This window comes from Saccoglossus kowalevskii, chromosome 15, assembly GCF_978046115.1.
Source record: "Saccoglossus kowalevskii chromosome 15, keSacKowa6.1, whole genome shotgun sequence".
In the NCBI taxonomy this organism is placed as follows: domain Eukaryota; kingdom Metazoa; phylum Hemichordata; class Enteropneusta; family Harrimaniidae; genus Saccoglossus; species Saccoglossus kowalevskii.
In genome coordinates, this window is record NC_140655.1 from 32,443,480 (window position 1) to 32,467,815 (window position 24,336).

The 24,336-nt window shown below is 32.8% G+C and overlaps 1 protein-coding gene across 2 annotated transcripts in view; it reads left to right on the plus strand.

The window, feature by feature from the left end:
- LOC100313591 (ephrin receptor type B-like protein) overlaps nucleotides 1-24,336 on the plus strand; it is a 96,215-nt gene that overhangs the window by 44,509 nt on the left and 27,370 nt on the right. For both annotated transcript variants that reach the window (XM_085490735.1, XM_006821124.3), the window contains exons 7-10: nucleotides 15,284-15,347; nucleotides 18,942-19,044; nucleotides 21,446-21,498; nucleotides 23,310-23,444. In XM_085490735.1, the coding sequence (XP_085346861.1) occupies nucleotides 15,284-15,347; nucleotides 18,942-19,044; nucleotides 21,446-21,498; nucleotides 23,310-23,444 (355 nt within the window). The remainder of the gene's footprint in view (nucleotides 1-15,283; nucleotides 15,348-18,941; nucleotides 19,045-21,445; nucleotides 21,499-23,309; nucleotides 23,445-24,336) is intronic.

The window sequence follows — 24,336 nt, forward strand, 5'->3', positions numbered from 1 at the left end:
TATGCAGGTATGCAAGTCTTTCACAGACGGACTAATGCATTTCTGTGTTTGTACTATCTCTATTGATGTGTAGTGTCACAATGCTTGTCCATTGGCACGAAAATATTGACCCTGTCCAACAATTCACTGTGTCACAGTGTTAAGTACATCTGACAAGACTAAAGTTGTGAGAGAAATATTGCCATGACAACCATAGGTCAGGGTACATGCATCTCTATACAGCCACACTGTGTATGGTGGCAGTGCAATGAAATTTTAGAATTAATGGATCATTCCATTTTGGTCTATATAAGGGGAGAGACTAACAACCTGAGGGGGTGATATTTACCCTTTAGGTCTTGTATGCTTGTGTTTGGTCTAGAGGTCATATTTGGGTAGTCCAAAGTGCCTATACAGAATATGAAATATTACTTTCTGAATTTATTACTATATAATGTGAAAAATATATCAGTTTTACCTTAAAATGAAATTAAGTTCCTAATTTCTTTTCTTATGAGAGATTACATATGACGCGCAAGAAAACTGCCCAAACACCATTAGACAACACAATTGAAATTCTTCAATAGGACAGGTTTAATTAGTTCCTTGTCTGTTGGACAAGAAAGACAAATCACAAACTTGTTTGTTCTGAGATTAACTTCTGCAGTAATAATTATCTTTTCACAGTTAGATACACCTGTAGAAATAAGACATTTCAATATAATGTCCTTGGGGTGTCTTTAGACTAGTTGCCGATTTCCATACATTTGATAGTCCCAGTGAGCATTCACACTGATGTACTATTATTACTGCACTTAGAGCCATTGAATTCAAGCCCTTGAATTCAACTTTCAAACGTCGCCTAACCATTGGGAAATTATGTCACTTTGGTTAAAAAAAATGGCAATGTTTTTTTTGAAGATACCAAAAATATCACATCAACATTATTAGGAGAAATGAAATGTTATTCAAGAGGTTACTGAAAGTATGTTGATTACTTCAATGTATCTGAAAGTGGTTGAAAATTGTAGTTCAGTTTTGATGCCTTAGATCCATACAAACCAACAAGTTTTTAGCATTACGGTGGAAAGTTTATAGTGGACCAAGATTATCTCAGAATTCATTTGGATAAACATTTTGCAATTTGCCAATATAAAATTATTTTCTGCCCAGAAACCTATAGAAATCTATTCCTTAGTAATCATGCGAATGTGAAAAAGCAATTTTTATTACTTTGATTATATGCGTATGTTTACAGTTATTGTTATAATTCTACATTTTATTTTCCCCTTACTTTCAATTCTTTATAAAGTTTAATGTTTTTACCATTACCGATTACCGTTCTCTGATGTCTAGCTATATGTAATCATAGTGCTTGATAATATTCAATATAACTAGAAGTTTCAGACAAAGAATTCCTTTTCAGTGATAAATAAGAATTATCTATCATTGAGAAAGGTTACTTACTTTGCCCAAACGGCTGCTTATATTGAATAATCCCCAAGGAATAGGATTACCAACTACATGTACAACTATTTTCTATAATGTATTTATCAGTCTTGCCAGCATTCACCAATTCTAGCTAATGGTTTAAACCAGACAAGTAATTCATGTGGATGTTCCACAGATGTGCACTTAGTTAAATTCAGAACATGCAAATGAGTTCTAGTTTTCAAAAGTTTTCAGATTCAACTGAAAGAAAAGAGAAATGTTTTAGTTGTGAACCTTGAGGAGATTCTGCTGAGGTATGAAAATTGGGGTTAAACTATTCAAATTGCAACAGGAAGACATGCTTGACAGCATTCAAGGGGTGGTTCAGAGGAAGTGGTGGGGGGTTAATTTTTATTTGGATAAAGAAACGAATCAGGTGATTAAAACTATAGATCTGCCCCTTCATTGTCTGTATTAAAGCTGTCTGTTAGTAGCCTGTGTTCATTCCTGCATTCAAGAGTTTAACCCACTGATACATGTATCAATGGTTTCTGGAGAATTTTAAAAAGAGGAACATTAGCTTTGGATGCTGCATTTACTACTTCTGAACAGAAGAGGAACATTAGCTTTGGATGCTGCATTTACTACTTCTGAACAGAAGAGGAACATTAGCTTTGGATGCTGCATTCACTACTTCTGAACAGAAGAGGAACATTAGCTTTGGATGCTGCATTTACTACTTCTGAACAGAAGAGGAATCTACAAAGTTTAGTGCTTTGCTTTTAATTCATCAATATGAGAAATCGTCAAGTGGACCATATGTGGGTTCCATGAAATAAGTAATGAGATGGATCAGACATAGATTCGTGCATTGAAGTGGCCGTGAAATCACAAGTAGTTGCCACTTTAATCACCATTTCAGTTTGCTCTCTGCATTAGACTTATTCTTGTATAGATTGTGAAATTGGAATAACCTGTCAGTAATTTTATATGACTCAAGCTGTATTTTGAAAGTAACTTTGATAAAATCTTTAACTTAGGGCAATTTAAATGTGGAAATTATTTTCAGAATTGATTGAAAGGGAAAAGATGGATTGCAGGGAAATTGATCAAGTATGTGGAACTAAAAGCTGTTCCATTGCTATATATGTCTGGATGTGTCAGGTGTTACAAAGCTTAGAGGATCTAGATTGCCGTAGTTACATCGGTATCCAAGATTGAAAATTACTTGTGATGTCAAGTATCAGCTATTAATTTAAGAGCCACTGCCGACTCAACATTTATTAGGGTTATTTCTCTTGATTTAAGATGGCGGTAACTACGAGTGACATCGCTCGCACATAGTTACGCTCAGAATAGAATATAATAATAGCTACTGATCGCAGTGATTCATTTAAAGCATAAAATACGGATTCACTGCGACTTTAGTTTTACCTAAACAGCTTCGTTTCCAAACTAATTGCAAAGTCAGCCGGATCTCTGGGATTTTCTGTAAACTGCAAGTAACTACAGTGGAAGTCTAGTTTGATCTGTGTGTTCTTAGTGTCTGAATTAGTTAACTTTTTTTTTGACAGAAATATTAGTGCTATAAAGAATGAATTATGGGTTTCATCAGAGGGAATTTGGCTTGATAACTGTATTGATGTGGGGGATGAATGCTTAATGGAAGAGCACACCCCAGAGGGGGTATAACAGAACAGTACTAATTGAGAATGATAAACTTGACAGATAGATTCAACAAATTCAGAATTTTTAGAACTCTGAAATGAGATGTTCTTCTCTGTGGACTGAAGTAGGTAAACAAATGTGTATTTGATCAAAGACATCTTTGTTGAGTCTCTTGTTTGATTGACAGCTAGGTTAGGACTTGTGGAAAAGATTCTTCATTGAAAAGATTATTGAGTTTACGGGAAAGGTTTCAACAAATTGGGATTTCTGGAAATGAGATCATTGAATTAAACAAAAAAAGACATTCAGCATTAAAGGTTTGTTTATATAAAAAGGAATCTCTGTTTCTATATGTGTGCATCTGTTGTTAATCCCTGCGTATGGAAATATGTATAATAGTAATACCGCTGTGCATTGAAGCTGACGTGTGTCCAAAATGTGTGCTGTCCATGCTGCAATAGAAATATGATGCGAGATATGAGTGTATGTGGTGTAAGAATATTTTAGGATGTCATTTTTGCTGATTTGCTTAAATACAAGATAATTTTAACTCTGATTTTATACCTGAATATCCAGCATTGACGGACTTCAGACATCTCAACTTATCTACAGAATAATATACCTACTATACGATTGACTTATTTACAATATAAGATGAAATTAAATGTACACTCTTTATCTAAATCCTATCACCCCTGTAGTATAATGGAACGGTCCATTTCCATTTTTTCATGTCACCAGTTTCATCTGCTCGTATTGATTCTATAAGATAGATAAATAAAAAAATAATTTGATTAAATAAGCATGTTTTCAACTTTCTGTCTATCTGACCTACGTTAGGGAATTCTCGCCTCAATTTTGATGTCAATCTTATCTTTGCTTGGATTACTTATTGGAAAATGTGCAAGTCTGGCTGCTTTACATTACCATGCTCTGATTCATAACGACAACATTTTATGAAAGTTGCTCTGACTTTAAGACCAAAGTGAAATTTTTCTGATTTTCGTTTGTGAAATTTGTCTTACGCAAAATGAATGCAGTATCTTGAGAATGTTAAATCTGTTTCACAAGAATCTTAAATTCTTTATTAAAATAGTAAAAAAAAAAAACTTTATTCATGGGTTAAACACATCTGCATGTTAAAAAAGAGAAAGTATACCTTAGTAGTTTGTGATCTTCTTGACTTTTCATTAGTGTATTTCCCTACCTGTGATATATAAGAATGAATTTGCTGGGTCTGAGTGCAGGAATGTGTTTTTTAACATTTGCACAATGTTTTGTTTCCACAAAATGTGGGGGACAATTATTGTCTTCTAATTTTAGCGATAATAATGGCTACAATTACCTTTTTGAAGGATGTTAAATTTTGAACATATCATAAAAAATTTATGTGGTATTTATGACAATGAACACAGAAGCATGTGATTAATTATGTGACTTGATGATTTAGATGATTAGAACCACTTGTTACTATTAATAGTTCTCACTAAATTAAGAAACTATAGATTGAATTTGACCTTAGAGACCTTGAAAATTAGAGATTTATTTTTTGGAGATGGGAGGTGAGGGTTCAATGTATCTTCTAATAGAACTAATCTTTTCACTATAATCCAGTCCAGTCAATTGTGAGTAGATATATGCATAATTAGGAAGATGCTTTTTCTTATCACATTACCATGAATACAGATGATGTCCCAAATACGCAACCAATCATGTGTCATTGCTGTAAGTACATTTCATATGTAGACAGTTGTGTAATCACCTCTGTGCAGACTGACTTGAATTCCCCTCGCAGCAAATGGTAACAATCATTATTAAAGCATAATAAATATTAATCAGACTGTTCCTTTAAACCATTATGCAACAAATGGTAGCAATCATCATTAAAGCATAATAAATATTAATCAGACTGTTCCTTTAAACCATTTTGAAACAAATGGTAACAATCATCATTAAAGCATAATAAATATTAATCAGACTGTTCCTTTAAACCATTTTGAAACAAATGGTAACAATCATCATTAAAGCATAATAAATATTAATCAGACTGTTCCTTTAAACCATTTTGAAACAAATGGTAACAATCATCATTAAAGCATAATAAATATTAATCAGACTGTTCCTTTAAACCATTATGCAACAAATGGTAACAATCATCATTAAATCATTAAACTGACAGCTTCTTCAAATTCTCTGCCAGACAGCTGGGCTTTTTAGGACAAGTCCACAACAATCAGAAAAACTATACATTTTATAGACATCTGTTTTTCATTTCACAATGTCTAGTGAACTTTTATTAAATTAAACTTCATGGCCTACACAAGAATCACCTTTGCCCAGAAATGTGAGATTTCATTTGTATCTGTCTGTGTGGCCAGAATTCAACGTAAATTATAATCTGTGAATCATTGGTTGAAAAGAATTTTACCCTAAACAGAATATGTAGAATATTGCGCCCTTTAGTGTTGTGCAAGCGCCCTCTAGAAAAGTAGTGAATGCTGGGTAATTTTAACAGCTGTTAAAATATATTTGTTACAAATTTATAGTTTTATAGTTTCATATCTAAATCACTTTATAACTGTATTAATTGCCTAAATCATAAATAAAGCTAGATTAAAAAATTTGTTTTGATTTAAATATATATAAGAAAATATATATGAAAATATTGATAGTAGAGAGGCATTTATGTTGCCCTGCTCGTTTTGTACATGTATAGAGAAATTGAATTTAACTGAAAACCATATAAATCTCCATATCTTAAATACTTTAAGTGGCATTTCATGGGATTTCCTTTTATTAATTTACGTTGACATGTTGTGGTCTTGGCAATTGACGAATGACGGATAGATATCTAAGATCCTGCATAGCAATACCTATCAATACGGTTTATCTCATAGATTTTAGGTTTACGCTGATTTTATTTAATTTCTGCTGTTTCGCAGATGGATTTGGTTCATTCTTGTGGTCACATTTATTGTCATAGAAAATGTAAATCCCAAAAAAATTTCAGAAATTGGAATGAATTTAAAAGTTTGTGGTCATAATAACAGTACATATGATCATGTTGTTTTGGTTTTCAGATTGGTGTTTGTAAGAGAAACAATGAATTGTAAATCAAAGACATACATTGGCAATTATTAGTGGTCAACAGTTATCTTATAGTTTTGATAGTATAATCACTAATCATTTGCAATTAGACAGCCAATAAACGAGACCAGTATCCATCAAGCTGAAATAATCTGCTCAATGATACACACAGTATTTAATAGTTAATTGCCTCAGCCATATCACCACCATTGTCAACTTGTCAGCTTCCACAAAATAGTCCCATTCTAAATCCACTATTTTTTTGTACAAGATGTTGATTAAAGTTCAAAATATTTTAAAAATGTTTACAAACATCATAAATCTTTCTGTTTAGTTCAAATTTAACAAGTTTTGAGAATTGTATCTCGTATCATATTGTACACAACTGCTGAGTTGAAAGGAAATTAAAGTGTCACAATTTTTTCCAACCATTTGCCCATGTTTGTCCAAAATAAAAACATCATCTCAGTCAAACCGCAATGATTATCACCCAGCATTGCACGAGTTACTCTGAAAAGATCGATCACTAGTTTCCCTGGATTGGGAAATCTATCCACAAGATGTTCCTTAGAATAAATGAAAACCAAATGTTTGCAAGTAATTGTCAGGCATTGGACCAACACTGATTACAGTGTGGGAAATTTGAGGATTGAAAAAAATTTTGCAAGCTTAGCTCTTACCCCAGGTATCACACTGCAGTGCACACACTCCAGTGATGTCACGTTTGGCAATTAAAATAAGGAATGGTCTTGTACCTTGAGATCACCCACCGAACCTGTTTTGTATGCATAAGCTGAAACGACCAATGAAACGGAAAGATTGCTGGTCGGTAGCAGGAATAAACTAATATTAAATTCGGTGAATCTTAAAATATTTGCTGCTGTTACATGCAGGAAATGAATGAAATCACAGGGCTGGAAAAATTGGGATCAATTGCAAAGGCTTGGCCTCTCCAGTGAACCAAGTAGATCCATGCAATGTGTACAGCACCAACTACATGTCAAATTAATGAAGAAAGCAACAGAGTGAGTCAAACTTGACCACAGTGATGTGTATGGAATTTTAAAATCACCTTGCATCCTAATAAGGAGTGACGCATGTAGGTGGCCATCTTGTTTATGAATTCATCTACCGCTCATGCTTATCGTAATATCTATAAGTTCATGCCATGGTGGCCATTTTGTTTATGAATGCGTCTACCACAAATGCTGATCGTGACATTTATAAGTTTATGCCATGGTGGCCATCTTGTTTATGAATGCGTCTACCACAAATGCTGATCGTGACATTTATAAGTTCATGCCATGGTGGCCATTTTGTTTATGAATGCGTCTACCACAAATGCTGATCGTGACATTTATAAGTTCATGCCATGGTGGCCATCTTGTTTATGAATGCGTCTACCACAAATGCTGATCGTGACATTTATAAGTTCATGCCATGGTGGCCATTTTGTTTATGAATGCGTCTACCACAAATGCTGATCGTGACATTTATAAGTTCATGCCATGGTGGCCATTTTGTTTATGAATGCGTCTACCACAAATGCTGATCGTGACATTTATAAGTTCATGCCATGGTGGCCATTTTGTTTATGAATGCGTCTACCACAAATGCTGATCGTGACATTTATAAGTTCATGCCATGGTGGCCATTTTGTTTATGAATGCGTCTACCACAAATGCTGATCGTGACATTTATAAGTTCATGCCATGGTGGCCATTTTGTTTATGAATGCGTCTACCACAAATGCTGATCATGACATCTATATTTAAATGTAATACTGGACAGTTAAAAAATGTACACAGTACAACGTTTTTTCATTCCATAGGATACCAGAATTTTCTGGGAGCTATTTAAACATGATGCATATTGGCCATCTCATGTGTATATTTCCAGATTTACTATATTAATGGCAGAGTTTTGTATCAATCCCATCTGAGCCAAGCCATGTTGGGCTGTAGGCTAGGATTAATGCTTCTTTGGTAGTAACCATAGGTGATTATTTATTCATGTCAATATTTAACTTGCACATATTATGGACATATTTAAAAAAAAATATCTTGCAATGGAAACTTTGTTCTATGGTGTTTTATGCACTTATTTCAAAAAATTGACATTAATGTCTTCTCTTGCCTTGAGCATACTATGTTATTAAGCAGTTTCAAACTGAGAAAGGAGTTTCAAAAACAAACCATGACAGCAAGACAAACACCTGAGAATATTGCCTTGAGCAATATCGTAGAAACACACTATTGACATTAAACAGATGGTAGTATCATCCTTGGGTCAAATATATGAACTTTATATATTGTATGAGATAGAGAAATAGGCATTATTCTTTGCTTATAATCTGGTGACATTTACCTGATAAATACAATAAATTTGTCTCTACCATGATAAGCAGTTGTCAGACTTGTGTTATTTGAGACTAAAGATGATGACGCCATTCTCTAGTGTGTACTATCAGTGTCTCGTCTTGCAAGAAATTGTCTCCCATCTCACCCCAGGCAGGTAACAAGATACAATGTGATTTTATAATGATCGCGTATATCAAGGCTTCTCTTCATTTATTATAATCAAGCAAGAAACTTTTAATTTATTTGTAAATTAATGAACCATTCAAGTAGAATGCATGTTTTCAAAATAACTTGCACTGTGTGTATATTTTTCTATAATGATATTGCTGCAATGATTTTAATGACTTCGCTATCATACTGAGCTGAATCATGAACACATACAAACATTGAAAACATAAAGTGTCATACAGCCACAGGCATGTGTGTGATGTTTGTTATTGGTTGAAATTATTCGCATGATCAGAGCCGTTAATTATTCAATTCTAGAGCAATTAGATGTACACATAGTCAGTGTTGTTGTCAGTGTTTTAAAACTGTATGTGTCAGCTGGCTTGGATTAGGTTTGAAAAATCCTGAAACAAAGAATAGTACAAATTGAAGCCAAGTTTAAATTACATGTAACAAGAGTACTCGCAAAGTACGTACATTTGTGTTTCTTCCAAAATATTTTCTTTTTGTGGACTGTAGTTAGAAATTCACTGTGTATGATGTGGGATTTTATTTTCTAAAAACACATTATTTGATCTCTGCGTTTCTTAAAGTTTTCTGTCCTTTCAAGTGTTTTTGATACTTTCTTACACAACTAGAAGTGTCTCTTTCCAGTTTTCATGGCTTATGTAAAACCATGCATGGCCGTCCTACTCATGTATAGGATAAAAGTACATCCTGAAACAATGTCATCTCCAGCAGAGAGGCTCAGGGATAACAACTTAATAGTTTGGTGATGCAGAAAGTATCCTAGCAACCTGCCTCCTTCATTTGCATTTGGTTGCCTAGCAACAATTCCTTACCCGTATGAGTGGAACCAGTGCTTTTATTTGTTGTGTACAGCCAGTTTAGGTAACGATTCACCCTGTCCCTGGTTTCCCAGGATGCTCCATTGAAGTGTAAACTGGCAAAGAAAGTAAGCAGAGGAACACATGTCCTCATTAAAACACTATACCAGTCTTGATTTACTGTAAAATGCAATTATATGTAACTTTATTTGTCAGATCTTGGTAATTTTTAACTACAAATTGATGACACTTAAAGACCATAATGAGATCCACTTTCTGGCGCCGATAACCCGCCCACTGAAAAAAACAAACATTTTAAAGATAACTGTATATTACAGATTAAGTTAGCTACCCGTCTTTCTAAAATATTGCCAGCTTGTTGAAAAAATATAAATACCTAGCTAGTATTTTAGTTGACTTTAATGGATCTGCCGTGACTAGAAATTCTTTTCAACTTACTCCAGTTGCAATAATCAATTAATGTATTTGCTCTTGATCAACATTAAAACAAAAAGCCTTGAGATACCTATTGGATAGTAAGCAACTCTATGAAGCTCTTTTTATGTGGATTGGAAGTGAAATTAAAAGCCTTCAGGTTAATCAAACTCTATCGGTTTTACATGTCGAGGTGACGAGATGAATTGAGTGGAAAATGATGTCAGTGAAAATAGTACAAACAAGTAACAGCGGTCCAAACATTGACAGTGATGTCAGTGAAAATAGCAGAAACAGTAACAGTGGTCCAAGCATTGACAGTGATGTCAGTGAAAATAGCAGAAACAGTAACAGTGGTCCAAGCATTGACAGTGATGTCAGTGAAAATAGCAGTAACAGTGGTCCAAGCATTGACAGTGATGTCAGTGAAAATAGTGGCAGTTTATGCATGGTTATATTTCTTATGGGAAATCTAGTGTTGGAAATAGGGAGAAAATCTTTGCAGCTAAAAGTGAGGTTAAAGCAAGAAGACATATAAGAGTTCTCGGCTAAATCATTCAGTATTCCATTGCTCTACGACTTGCATTGCCTCTAGTCATCGCTGCTATACAAGCCTTTCATTTGTAAATGTTTTAACCTCATTTCCAAGTTTTCAAGTTTTCTGTAATTTTCGGCAAATTCATATCTGAAGTTATTTCTATATTATTGTCTAAAATTTTCAAAAAAGTTTTTCAAAATTTTGGATGGAAAGGAGCAGACAAGCCTGAAGGACAGAATGATTTGATAAGATTGAAAGTACCGGTAGTTGATTTGTGGTCTAGAATTCTGCCTTGTCTTGATCTGATTTGAAATACAACAATGTGTCTGCAATCCATATTGTCAACAATTCACACAATATTATTTATTTTTTTCATTGGCTTGTACAAGTTGGTATATACAGGTTACATCTAATGCCTATTTTCAACTGACTCACTGTGCACCAGTCATTGGGTAAATGTCATACATTATTAAAATCTAAACATTCATAGTCAAGCCTTTAAGGAATGAGTTTGAATGTTAATTTTTTTTTTTAAATCAAGACCCATATATTAATCCTGCTTATTCAACCCAAGGTGTTTTCATCCACTGAAATATTGCTTTACTGTAATTTTCAAGGTGCACTGTAATTTTCAAGTCATTATTCTTAAAATATTCTAGAAAATTTCAATAATTGACATCAATGTGGATCTACCAAAAAAACATTGTGTGTCTTGCCTAAAGAACCTCAATGAAATTTTTTGGTCCACCAAAAATTTATGAAATTAACAAAAAATGTCTATTGTAAAATGTGAGCGCTTTACAAAAAAAGACACCAAACAAAAAACAAAGAGTTTATTTACCCTATATTTGTAATTCATGTAATACTAAGCCAAAATTACATGCTAATATTTTCTAAAACATAGCCATATATTGGAGATTATAGCTGGAGAATGCATGTTTGGTCAACAATGAATTTTTTCTCGTACAAAAAATAAAAAAAAATTAAACACAGAACTCAAGCACCTTTAAGGGAGAGACTATTTTCTAGTTTATAATCAATAATATACTACAATTATATGTAATGTCTGAAAATGTAATGTGTTTCATATTTTTGAGAAATTCAAACCAGTGAATAACTGTAAAAATCAGGTGATGGAGATTGTTGAGTCAGTGATGCAAAAGAGTTGCTAAGCAACCATCTCCCTTAAGAAGTGTACAAATGAATTAAACAAGGAGTTTAACATTCCACTTGAATTAATTATTTTGAATTTAGGTGATGAAAGTTTGGAATCCATCCTGTAAATGAGATGTATTCTTGTAGAAATGTGCTTGAGGGATTGGAATGAGAAAAAATGTTAACTAAGTCTCGGGTGGAAACAGTGGCTGACCCTTGAATGATGTGAGTGGAATTCCAAGACATTGCTGAGAACCAGAAACATGAATTTTGAAATCTCAAACATTCATCCTAATTTATATAACATTTTCTATGATCCAAGATAAGGTCATATTTTTAAAGCGCGTTGGTCGTCGCGCAGCGTGTGTTCAAATTTAATGTAAATAAACAATGTATTTTACACGCGTTGTATACGTCACTATGAATCCCATATCGAACACCAATTTTTTGATAAATATACGTAAAGATAAATACCGGTATATAGACAAATGTTGAAGAATTTTGGGAGTCACTGGAAAAGCAAATTAACATAAAAAACAGTAAACATTTCTCGTAGGTCTATTCGACATTAGAACGCTATTCTTGAAGCATGCTTCAGAGTATTTGTTTGACAAAACAAAGAAATTATCTAATACGTATGTTTGCTTGTTCTTTTGGTTTGTAGAGGCATATGGCTTCACATGTGTATCAGTGATTTTGATTTTTCATTCTATGAATGTCCTGCAAATGAAACAATTTTACTTAATGATAAATCATATTCTGATTTAGTGCACAGTTTGTGTATCAAACAATAATATGACAATAATATTTTTTTCATCCTTATTGCTTGTTTAAATAAATTAATATTTTGAGATAACATATTTTCTCAGAGTATGTGCTGTGCTTGTTATTGCTTGCCTATTTGTCATTTTCGCGTGGTATTGCTCAATTATCATCCAGAATCTTGTAACCTTCCATCCTATGATGAAACTACAAGTACTGATAACACTTTGATCAGTACCGACAAGCTAGCTGTAGTTGCAAGAGCGATTGAAATATCTTCATTCAAGACGACCTCTTTATAAAACGCTCTAACTCATTAGATGTGTAGAAAAGTGGTAAATCCGACATCGATGGTTTTTCGGTGTCCTAATAGCATAAATTGAAATTGTGACTAAGTTGCTTCTTGAGAGAGTACGTAGCTAATCTCATTGGTTGTTTGTAGGGTACGAGTGACTGGATTTTATGATTACGGCAAAAAAAGAAGGGTATTGAGGGCAGTTATGGAGATATTTCTAAGTATGTTTATTTATTAAGAAGTGTAGCATGAACCATTCCATGACAGCACCAGTCACATAATGTTTACAATAATTTACCCTAATTATATGTTCTATGCTACAAAAAATGTGGGGTCGGCATGCAAATTAGTGTGGCCCCGAACGTTTGTGGTGATGGTATGCAAATTAGTGTGGTCCAGAACGTTTGTGGTGATGGTATGTAAATTAGTGTGGTATGCAAATTAGTGTGGTATGCAAATTAGCGTGGTCCAGATCGTTTGTGGTGATGGTATGCAAATTAGCATGCTCCAGAAGTTAGTTTAGCTCCCATTCCACCAGTTTAGTCTTTACTATACCGCACCTATTATGTATCAGTGTAATCTCTCCAGACGGTATTCATTGCATCAGTTTCTTTAGGTGGCACCCATCATACCAGAAACTCAAATTATGAATTATGACACAAACTGAGAAGTAGGCTGGGAGTAACATTTTGTGTTTTATTGAAAAAATAATCTTTTATTATATAGTGTGTATTATAAAAGCATACAGGCGAAGCATATAGCTACAAGGATTTATTAATTTTATAAAACATTCATCCTATAGGTTGATATTTAAGTGACTAATCCTAATATTAGAACATTGTTTTTAAATAATTAAGTACATGTGTTTACATGTATTAAATGTTAAATTGTGGAAATCTCTAGTGTTGCTGCAATGCAATTTGAGTTGAAACACGCACACACTAATAATTTTCATTTACATAGTCTGTACTGGAATACCTAATGGCTAATTATCGGCTGAGGAAATTGGAACTCTTCCTGAACGACAAGAGTTGGTCGGTGTTTTTTCACTAATTAAATGGTTTGAAGGATGTTTGTAGTCAGATGAAATTTCAGCTTCTTTATTAAACTCAGGGAGTTGGTACAATATAATGTAATTAAAATGTGTGTTAAGTGACTTAAGCCTCAGCTGCTGACTGGCTACACTCAATACTATATCCGTGCTGCTTGTTGATTTCCTAGACTGCCTGAGTAGCTGGCTTGCATTGTTTCCTGGTTTCCTATGTTCGCTTGTTTTCCTGTCTTAAAGAGCGACTATTATACCATTAACAAATTGTGAGAATATTAACAATTTATGTTGGGATAAATCTTTGCTGTTGTATGCTTTGCTGAGAATTTCCTTCTTGGAGTGTCAGAATGTTTAAATGAGTCTTTTCATATGTACTTTAACAAATTTATAAAAGTATTGATATGAGGAAACGAGAAATTTAAGATGCAATAGGTGCAAATACTCATTAAGCTGAAACAAAACATGTTTTGGGTTCGTGTGTCCGTTTAAAATGGGCCTCTCACACATTTTTGTTTTTGCATATTTGAAGAAAAACAAAACTGAGGAATTGAGAAACAAAAAAACATTAAAAAAAACACACTTTTTTAAGAAACCTTGGACCAGTAATAGATCTACACTTTAAACAACATAATTTTCCCCACTTAATTAAATTCAGATGCAATATTTTGAAAGGCTACGATTTCTTTATTCATTTTGGATTGTATGTACCTTCGTAACTGAGCTGAGAGATATTTGTGCATTTTTTTTAAATACACCTGAGAAATAAATGCCACTTATTTATAGCAGTAGTATATTCATGATGATCATGACACCACCGTCTATGATCAAGACGCACCATGACAAATGGGAATTGCATTCAAGATCAATATGCATGGTTTTAAAACTAGCAATGCATTGTGGGTATACATGCTAATTAATGCAAATTAAATTGGTAGATTTTTAGCTGTACAAGGATTTGCTAATAAGAGTAATTGATCTATAATTACCATTGAACTTCCTTTTTTGTTGCCATGACATTTAATGTGGAATGTAAACATGACCTGAGTCAATTATCATTTTTCCATATGCAAGCAATTTTTTTTGCCTCCAGGCATAAAACCAATACAATCACATGTTCTGATGCTGTTATATTGCCTACATTAATTCATTTCACATCTGCCACATTTTGGTAAATTGTGTGTATTCTGGCAAAGATCTGATTCAAGTAAAACATTTGTAAATGTATTTTACCCGCCAGTGGATAGAAAATAAAATAATCTGTTTGTTTCTTACACAAAATCTTTTGAAAGAGAAAAACCATCCTATGAATGTGAATTTTATTAAATATCATAAATCTTGGAAAAACTATCTATTTTAGATTAAATTGACAAATTTTACCGGTGCTAATGAACTCAATCCTAGGCTTACTGCTGTAATGTGTAAATCATCTCAAAAACAAGCCATATTAATATTTTTTTTAATAAAAGCACCTTCTCAAAATTTTTGCCATGAGAACATTAATTATATTTTGCTTTATTTGTTTTATTACAGATCCGTGCCCGCACAGAAGCTGGATTTGGAGTTTATAGTTACCCAACAACAGCCAAAACATCAGGTATGTGCATTAATTTACATAATGAATTTTTTTGCATTTTATTATCAATTAAGTTTTAGTAAAGTCAGTGTGTTCAAAAGTTTTGCCAAAATTGACAGTTCGTGAATAAGAATATGGAAAGAATAATTTTTGTTTTTTTCCCACTGCAATTATTTTCTCAAATCAACTTTCTTCAAATCCCCATTTTTTAGTGATGTTTATTTCCAAAATAAATGTACCCATTCTGTATTCTGTACTTTTCACATTTAATTTTTCAAATTCAGAATTTTGGCAAATATTAAATCTGACATCGCCATGTGATCTCTCCCTGGTTGCCATGGATACCATTTCCTCCTATGGCTCCCTGGTATCGCCTGTCAAAGCAAAATATGTGTAATATGCCTCTCTCTTGAGAAGCTTATTTTATCTTAGCGATGAAGCCAAATGTCATGATGTAGTAATGTGATTTCTAATAATGTTTTCAGTCGTGTCAGGTCGTCTCTTTGTGATCATTGGGGTGGGTAATGCCGATCTTGATGCCCTGTGACTCTGTTGCTTAATACTCTAATAGCATTCTTCTGAGGGGAACCAGAAATCCGCTTGATAAATGCATTTCAATTGAAATGTTAAAATATTGCTTAAACTTTTCTGACCCAGCAGCGTGAAAAATGTTCGGGAATATCAAAGGATTCCACAAAGCTATTTGTTCTTTGTTCCCAATCACATTTATGAGAATTATCCATTAAATCTACATTTTTCCTATATTGGCAAATGGAATTCATGGAAGTAAAAATGTCCACAATAAAAGTCGGCAAATGCATATATTCTAATGGTATTGGAATGTCAAACAGTTTTATCTGACAGGAAGGATATGTTGCCTATAGTGTATTAATAGTTTACTTTAGTTTCACGCTAAAATCATTACTACTTTAAAAAAACCACACAGGTAGTGCATATTGACTTGCTTCTGCACTATAATGAATACAGCGTATTCCCATGAATGCTTGCCAAACATTATCAATCAGTATGCATTCTGTACACTCAATTCTCGGCTCTTATATTATCTGTGAGAAATACAAAATATCCGGTAAATTTTCTCTTTTGATTAATGTCTTATTTTAAATTATGTAGGCTTTTAATGAAAATCACTTAAGTATGTTTATATTTAAGACATCAATTTTGATTTGCGAGGGTTTCTATGTGAGATAAAGACAGATTTAATGACAGTACCAATTTTACAGAAATTTATATCATGCACATTTTGTAATGCACCAACCAAATATTTAAATCGCTTGAAGGACACTTTTAATACGTCTCATTATCTGAAATCCCCTCATTATTTACCTTCAAGTTAATATAAATAGGAAATCAGTATCTGCTGGTAAAACTCTGGTGAAATCAGATAAACATTTAGTCATCTTTTCATATTTGTACCCTCAAAAATGCATGTTTGGCATTTGACAATTTATACCCGCAGGTGGTCGTGGGATGGTGTTTTTTTAACATTGTTGCATTTTTTGTTGGCAAATAAAATTCGTCACGTGAGCCTTTTTTGTGTCTCTTGGGAAAACCTTGTTGATACCAGTTTGTAGGCCTAGTAAGGTGTTAGATTAACTATGTTAGTAAGATTCTAATTTAAATAACTAAGTACGTTCTGTTATGCAAATGAGTGTAAGTGGAAAGTCTTTGTTATGCAAATACGTATGAGTAGAATGTCTTTGTTATGTAGATGTAGAGAAGTATCAATTATATCTGCCTGACTGGTTATCACATGTTTTATGTGAAATAACAGAAACAATCCATCTTTCATGTCATGGCGTCACGGGTGATACGCAAAAATCATTGTCAGAATTAAAATGTCCATTATCATGCTTTTCAAAGTGTATGATTGATTACATAAAAATCCTTGATTTTTGGTTCTTGTGAATTTTCCATTTGTTAAATAGCTTGACCGATTGTTGTACTCTGTTAAACAATTGATCTATACTGGGGTCAGTGCTATTCTATTGATAGTAATTTGATACTGCCACCCAAGTCTGAAGATAGGCTCATCAGCAGGAGACTTGATTTACATGACAATACCTCATCCATCACTACAGCTCTTAGTCTTCTATTCTATGCATCAATATCTTCAATGATCTTTCTCAGCCCTCCCTATGTTGTCTTTATTTTTTTTTACTCACAATCAGACTAAAACAACAATTTATTTGATGTTTTTTTGGTTATTGTTATTTTGGTCTAGATCTAAGAACGCCAGATACAAAAATACACAAGTGAAAAATAATAATAATTATAATAATATTTATATAAAAAATAATGAAAATATTAATAATAAGGTGGATCGTTATAAAATATTTAACAGGTGAACTCAAGTTTTATCTCGTATAAATATTAAATATTATACAAATTGCTATCACAAACAATAATACAGTCGGCATTACCGTAAGACATAAAAATGTGTTTTCAAATTCATTTGGTCTTGCCTTCTCTCAGATGTCAAATTGATCTATCAATATCTTCTCACAATAGCTTTTGAAATTTCTAGCTGTTGTTATCTGTATCCATAGTATGTAACGTCATTTCATATCATAAAATCAGCACGGTGAAGTCATCAGTGTGTGGAATATGATCTTCTTTTGTCTTCTTCTGTTAAATATTACGAATCAGTCTCTGTATTATCTCATCTTGTATGAATTATTCTGTGAATATTTGTATTAAAATGTTCATTTGCCCTGAGACATTGTTTGTTTTTTAAATAATAGATATATCAATTTGATAAAAAAGCTGATTTGCAAACACATTTTATCAGTGAAAAAAAACATGAAATTAGGAATCTCAATTGAAATGTTTCAGATGCGCTGATAGCATTTAAGAATGTCAAAATTATTTTGGAGCCAGATTACTTGCTCTGGTCTTTAATCTACTTCCAATTTATGTATTAAAAAACATGTTTTTGCAAATTCAAGGTTCAGAATTCGTATTTAGCCATATAATTTGTCTTCTAAATTCCAAATGTTCTTTAAGCTAAGAAATTTATTACAGTGTAGTTATGAATAAAAAACTATCTTTACTTCTTCATTATTGATACCGGTATGTGTAATTGGTTTGTTTTCTCATGATTTTTTGTTGAAAAAGTTTGCAATTATAGAAGCGATACAGACATTTTGTAGTGAGATGCTTTTATTGCTTTAGTATTGATTTTCATATTTTGCATGATTTTGTTACAAAGAACAAATTGTTATTTTTCCATAATTTGCAATACAATGGTAGGCATTATTTATGTAATTTAATAATGGTCAGTCAATAATTTTCCGATCCAAATCATTAAATAATTTTACGTTTTATATATGTGAGGAATACCAGTAAGAACTCTCATTTTAAAATAGGTGAAGAACTGTTAGTAAGTTGTGACCATTGATGTATTTGGGTTACTGTACCAATGGGAACATTTTTGTTGCCATAGTAATGAGTTTCTAGATCATGGCTACAAGTATTGTTTGATATCATGTACCAGGAAAAATTGTATGATTGTCAGCTTTGGCAAGAGATGAGCCCAGCTGTACTGGGGTTTTGATTAGGTGTGATCTGTGAGTAATTTATCTGTGTATTTTGTAGGTGGTACTAGTGTTCCAATCGAAGCCATTGCTGGATCCATTGCTGCTGTCGTGATCATTCTTATTCTGGCAATTCTTATCATTTTTATCATCATGTCCCGCAGGTAAGAAAATAATCTTAATAAGAATAAAATTATAATCATTGTGAATAGTATATTTACACAACCTCTGACCTGTATAATTGATACATTTACATGACATGTGACCTGTGGAAAAAAGTATATTTGTATGACCTATGACCTATGACCTTAAAAGCTGTATATGCTGGTACAGGGTAGTTTTTTTCTTTTCCACAAATATACTTTTTGTATGTATGACCTAAGGGTTGATGATGTCTTTTAACAAATTGGAAAGAATATTTTGTAGCTTAACAACTGTAGCAAGTATAATGCAGACAATGATATCTAGGTAATAATGTTTTAGTGGATACAATTTTCAATCATATTGAATTATGTCGAGAGAGACATTATGTTACCAATAATCTGAAAAAAATACTGCTTCTAAGATATCATGTTGTCTTAGATATAGCAGCATATCAACCCTTAGGCTCTGTTAAATTAATGACATTGGAAAAGAAGATTTTTAAATGTCAAAATATGATCAGAAATTATATAAGAGATGTTTTAATGGGTTCATAGAGACCATAAATTGTTGAGGATCTGATTTCCCTGCAGAAAATGAACATGTTCCCTCCAGCATCTGATACATATCATGTCATTACCTTAATTATTATTACAAAGAACAAATAGAGTATCTTTCTTCTTCTGATAATTGATGTCTACAAATATTACTGTGTTGTGAGTAAAAAAACTGCAGTGACCGTAATACTGTATGTTATCATGTAGTGAGGTTTCAAACTGCTGTATTTCAATTGAATTACTTGATGTGTCCTGACAAACGTAATGATATAACATTTTGTAATTGAAGGATATTGAAAATTGGTTTTTGCTGACTGACACATCCACAAAAGAAATTTCTGCTTACAAGTTTTCTAGAACAATTCTAGGTTTGTTTGATCAAATTTGTTCAGGAGTATGTTTTGTAATGTGATAAAAGTTTGCAATAGCTATCATTAATGGCACTATTTAATATTAAATTCTTTTAATTCTATAAAAACCAATTGAATTTCCTCATCCTCAGTTCAAATTTGTCCATTTTAATGCTAGATTGGCTGTAGTTTCAATTGCATTCCTTGACTGTATCCAAAGTTTATGAAAACAGCAATAAATTTGGCAGGTTTTGCAACTTTATTCGTAGTGATATATGAATGTCTTACAAGTGATAGTACCTGCTCCCATGGAAACCATACAATGTAACCAGACTAAAAACAGTAAACAAAAACATTTTGAACTTTGGCATTTCATAATGACTACACGATAAAAAATGCATACGCAAAATTTTTTATTAAACAATTACAATTTAAATGATAACAGTGATGTTAGCTTGAAGACATATGCTCTAGCAGTCATCTTTCATGATGTATTTCTTGAAGCTGGCGACGGGCAGTAATAGAATGCTATCATTTGTATCGAGAAAAAAAATAGTTTTAATATTATCAGCAAACATATAGTTGGTTTAAAATTTCTGAACTGTAGACAAATTTTTCTTATTAGTTCTATTACTTTTAATTTCCACGGAATTTTAATATTTATACACATAAAACAGAGATTTTTTTTTATTCACTATAAAATTATTCACATATTTCCCATTAAAATTTGAAACCCAGCCATTAAGTAATGAAGGTTTACCTATTGCCTAATGACTGCATGCACAATTTTAATTGCCCCTTCTGTTTTAAGACTGAGAATGCTAAGGTGTCAATTAGTATCATCTTTACATCTCTACTTGTTTTTTCAATGAAACCAATTATTCTGATCATGGCTGACTGAACAAACGGAATGCTGTAAATGTCATGTGTTTGGTGTATCTTTCCTCCAGATATTTCTAGGAATCCACAGGGGACTTGTTAATCTCTTTTGAAATTATTTCTTTCCTCCAGTTATTTCCAATCAAGTATCACCCAAATGTTTTATTCCGCCAATTATTTTTAATGAAAGTATATTGTGTTTGTAAGTTATTTCTTTCCTCTAGTTATTTTCAGTCAAGTATCATCCAAATATTGGCTTTGCTTAGTGTTTGTTTGTATGTAGATGTTTTCTCCAACTTGGTTGTGTGGCTGGTTTGATTTGAAAATTGTATGTTTCCCAAGATCAATGCATATAATTGATTCAACTCACATCTTACAAAATATGTTGAATTGTCCCTTTTTTGATTGGTCCATATACTACTTACTGTATGCAAAAATACATTGTTGTTAAAATGCGGCATCTGTGGCATCTAAATTGATAGAATAACACTACAATAATTATGATTCAATTGAGATAAATCTTTCTGATTTCAACAACATTCCTACTTTAGAATTATTTTGATTCAATCTGACATCTAAGCAATGTTCATTGAGGTAATTTCTTCTATTCCTATATTTATATTGGTTTCTGTTTGCAGACGCAAAGGATACGAATTGCGTGATACAAGCACGGTATATACAAATGGTGAAGGTAAGTTTTTTAACTTAAGTTGGTTTTTCACTATCAACATTTTTAGGAATATTGTTTTGTTTTTTGTGGCTGAATTACTAAAAAGGAATAACTATGCTTATCGAAATGTCTTGCTTTCCCTCATTAAGTAAAATAAACGATTCATGTTTTGCGCTAAAATTGAAAGCCTTATCGAATGTATACAATGTTCAATGCAATTTGGAATTGTAGAAGTGGAATTGGAATTGGAAATAAAAAAATACTAATATCGTGAATGTCGTTTTTTGTCATTCGTCAGTGGTGAAATTGGATCAATGTCTCTTTCAGACCAATTGAGTGCTATATTCCAACAATTCATGATTGTGTTATCGTACGAATTGAATGACCCCAAGGTTTGATGGGATAACTTAATCAGAACCATTGCAATGATACTGTCAACCAATCAAAAGACTGTATACTATATTTGTCCATTTTATCACAGGGATGGCAGGTTTCATTTTGAGGGGCATCAATATGCTGCTTTTCCAACCTTTAGTTTTCAATCCCAGCTTCTTCCTTTTGTTCACTGAAGAAGTTTAGATAGGACAGTTTTTATCTCACAAAAACTCATAGATGAGAACGTCATCAACTGCAGCTCTAAATCCCCCTTGTGTTTTGTGTTATATCTGTGGTTGCGATGACTTAGTATAAGGATAAAAAATTCATGATTGGTGTAGAGTTTGTTTTTCTCCCAGTTGTAAGGATGTCAGTGTATATTTGATGGAATTCACCTGAGAGACAGCAGGAGGAGTAATTCCCTGTGTGTGGAATTATAAAAACATTGGTGATCTGTCCATTGTTAATGTAATACATCTTGACAGTTACACTCCACTGGGGAAGTACTTCAAAGTGGCACATAAATTAGTGGTATTTCTAGACAACATAGCTTCAACTTTACAGCCACTATTTAATACATTTACCAGCATTTACGTTGTATGTTTGCTGTATGTGAGATACACTGATTCCAATAAAAGTACCAAACAAAATGCAGTTTTCAATATTTCTAGACAGAGGATATTTGCCTTTCAATTTAAAATTAATGTTGGTCAATGTGAATTAAACTTTAATATTAAAAAAAATTATTTTAGTATGCAAATATAGAGTGGAATAAATGATTATTCTTCATTCCTGTCTTAAATTGTTGTTCAAATATTGGATTGGATCATGTCTGACATTCATTAAAAATTTGAATTATTTGCTTCAATATTAGCCTCCAATTTTATTGTGATTTGTTTGAGGTTTGTATTAAAACAGGACTATATTCAGATAGTTTGCCTCATTAAGATACAATAGTTGATACATGGATCAATGTGATATTTGGTAAGACATTCTGGTGATTTACTATTTTGAGAAAGATTTCATAGGACTATAGTTCTACTGCTGACCTATCACCCAACAGGAAATCCCATTTTGTGAAGATTATATTAACAGTTGATGTGCCTGTTAATTCATACCCGTTAACACAGTGGCTATACCAGTGTAGGATTTCAACTTTCATGCTCCCTCACCTCTTTAATCACCTCCTGTCTAATGTTGATTGATAGGAAGTGTTTTTTCCCAACTTTCTGTGATTTATGCTTTGGAATTTCAAGAGTATGTTCATCTGGTTTTTTGATGTTCAAGAGGACCTTGGGCTGATAATTCACTCAGCATCTGTGCCATACCTTTATCCCAATCACAACTTTATTCTCTCCATATTGAACACTAGAGGGCAGTAAACAATTCTCTCTGCCTATTAGAATGTTGGAAATTTTTTTGCTATATTGACATAAGAGTTTTTCATTTTATCACAGTTTTGTTGCCACCATCTAATAAAGGCAAGACTTACATTGATCCTCATACATATGAAGATCTCAACTTGGCTGTTAAGGAATTTGCTAAAGAAATATCAGCTACCTATGTCAAGATAGAGGAAGTTATTGGAGGTGGTGAGTACACAAAGATAATTCTGATTGTTTAGAGGATATGTGTTGTAGGTTTGGTTGTTTAATTTTGGTGAAAAGTTGAAAAGCAGTGCTTGTGTTATCATATTTCAGCTACATAAACAGAGATATAAAAGTAATCTGTGAAAATTAAAAAAAATAGCTCACATGAGAGAAATGTTTGTTTGTTTGTCTGTTGAGACTTTTCTTCAATTACACGAATGGTCAGAGTTCAGCTACAATCTCTAGTAGCATTTCATTACATCTGGGAGATATGTCTTGAGTAGGTGCTTAATCAAACGAAAAGATGACATTCTAGTTATCTTGTCTTTTTTTAGTCGAGGGAATTGTCAAAATGAAGACATTTTATGTACAGTGATGGAGTAGATGATTTGGATGTGAAATGTGCTTATTTTCACATTTAATGATTATCAAAAGCCCAAGCCAGTGGATAATAAATAACATGCTGCCACTTTGTGCGAGTCGAGTGGCTGATCTAGAGACTGATATTCAGTCATGTGTTATGAATAAAGAAAGAGTAAAATTGAGACAACACAAACCTTCAAGTACTAACTTGAGAAAAAAGTCTGTCTTCTGTGGACATGTTTAGCACAATAATTCTGTATAAACTGCACACCCCAGTCAACCAAATACCTTCACACCAAACCTCTATTTTACAGACAGGTACCCATTGTACATTACTTGTGGGTTCTCGTACATGTCACATTCTGTGCGATCTGTAAATTGCTGGCTTGTATGTTTGTGGTTTATGATGTGAACAAATTACTGACTAGAATAAACCAAAATTGACATTTGGCTGATATTCAAACATTTACATCTCAAGTGGCTGTGTGTTAGAAGACTGTTATAGTGTTTCTAATATGAACTAAGATAAATA